At 32.1% G+C, this 939-nt stretch overlaps 2 protein-coding genes and 1 pseudogene across 5 annotated transcripts in view; 1 reads left to right on the top strand and 2 right to left on the bottom strand.

Moving 5' to 3' along the window:
* The window catches only part of LOC105501230 (UDP-glucuronosyltransferase 2B9), a 476097-nt gene that overhangs the window by 190666 nt on the left and 284492 nt on the right, over window positions 1-939 (top strand). The gene's annotated exons all lie outside the window — the stretch shown is intronic.
* The window catches only part of LOC105501233, a 97960-nt pseudogene that overhangs the window by 19695 nt on the left and 77326 nt on the right, over window positions 1-939 (bottom strand).
* Window positions 1-939, bottom strand: part of LOC105501344 (UDP-glucuronosyltransferase 2B9-like) — a 24300-nt gene that overhangs the window by 13330 nt on the left and 10031 nt on the right. The window contains exon 3 of the mRNA XM_011927238.1: window positions 462-636. Coding sequence (XP_011782628.1) covers window positions 462-636 — 175 coding nt within the window. The remainder of the gene's footprint in view (window positions 1-461; window positions 637-939) is intronic.

Here is a 939-nt window from a genome sequence, read left to right as displayed (position 1 = left end):
TTGTCATTGGGTTTTTCCTTGAGATAATAGATTTTATATAATTTTTATTACTTGCGCATATTCTATCTTTTGAAGTAGAATGGAAGGTATGTGGGTACAGAAACTGTGTTCATTTTTTTCACTGAAAATTCTGCCCTTACCTGTGTTTTGTGCTAAACCCTTTGTAAATATTATTTGAACGAATGATCAATACCTTCTTAGGTGTTAAATAATGAAGACTTTAATTTAACCAACTCTATTTTTGAAGTCTCCTTAGTATTCCCCTCTATTAGTAGTACTCATAAAACTCACATACATGTGATGGTATCACTATGTACATGAATTCTAATTGGTATCTGCTTTACCCCACCTACCTCCCATCTTTCTTTCAGTGTAAGTCAGACACACTGAATGAAGATTGTAGAATCATTTCTACTGAAAATTCAAAGCCAACAAAATAAAACCAATGACAGTATGTTTACCTTAGGTAGGGGTTTGGCAGGTTTGCAGTGGAGTCCTCCAACAAAATCAACATTTGGTAACAGTGGATGTGGAAACTGAAAATTCCAGGAGTTTCGAATAAGCCATATGTCAGCTTTCCCCATTGTCTCAGTTAATGTAGTGGGTCTTCCTGACAAGAATAAAAAAAAGAAAAGGTGGATGACACAAGATAATTACATTAAGTAACTTTCTCAAAGGGGTTAGAATAATGAAGGCAAAAATATAGGCAAAGTGTCTGTGCTTTGAAAAATATATACATATGTTCATTTATAGACATAATTTAATTTGATGTATTATTTATTTTGCCCATGTATATTTATAAGAAAGGCAAAGTAGTAGGAGAATTATGAGGTTAAGCTACATGTCTAATGTCACATCAGTATACTCACAATCATAAATAATTATTAAAATAAGCCACAGAGAATTAAACATCAATTTCTTTTCTTTTTAAAGCTTCAA

This window comes from Colobus angolensis, unplaced genomic scaffold (assembly GCF_000951035.1).
Source record: "Colobus angolensis palliatus isolate OR3802 unplaced genomic scaffold, Cang.pa_1.0 Scaffold70, whole genome shotgun sequence".
In the NCBI taxonomy this organism is placed as follows: Eukaryota; Metazoa; Chordata; class Mammalia; order Primates; family Cercopithecidae; genus Colobus; species Colobus angolensis.
The sequence above is the reverse complement of the archived record's forward strand: the minus strand, read 5'-3'. Positions and strand labels throughout refer to the sequence as shown.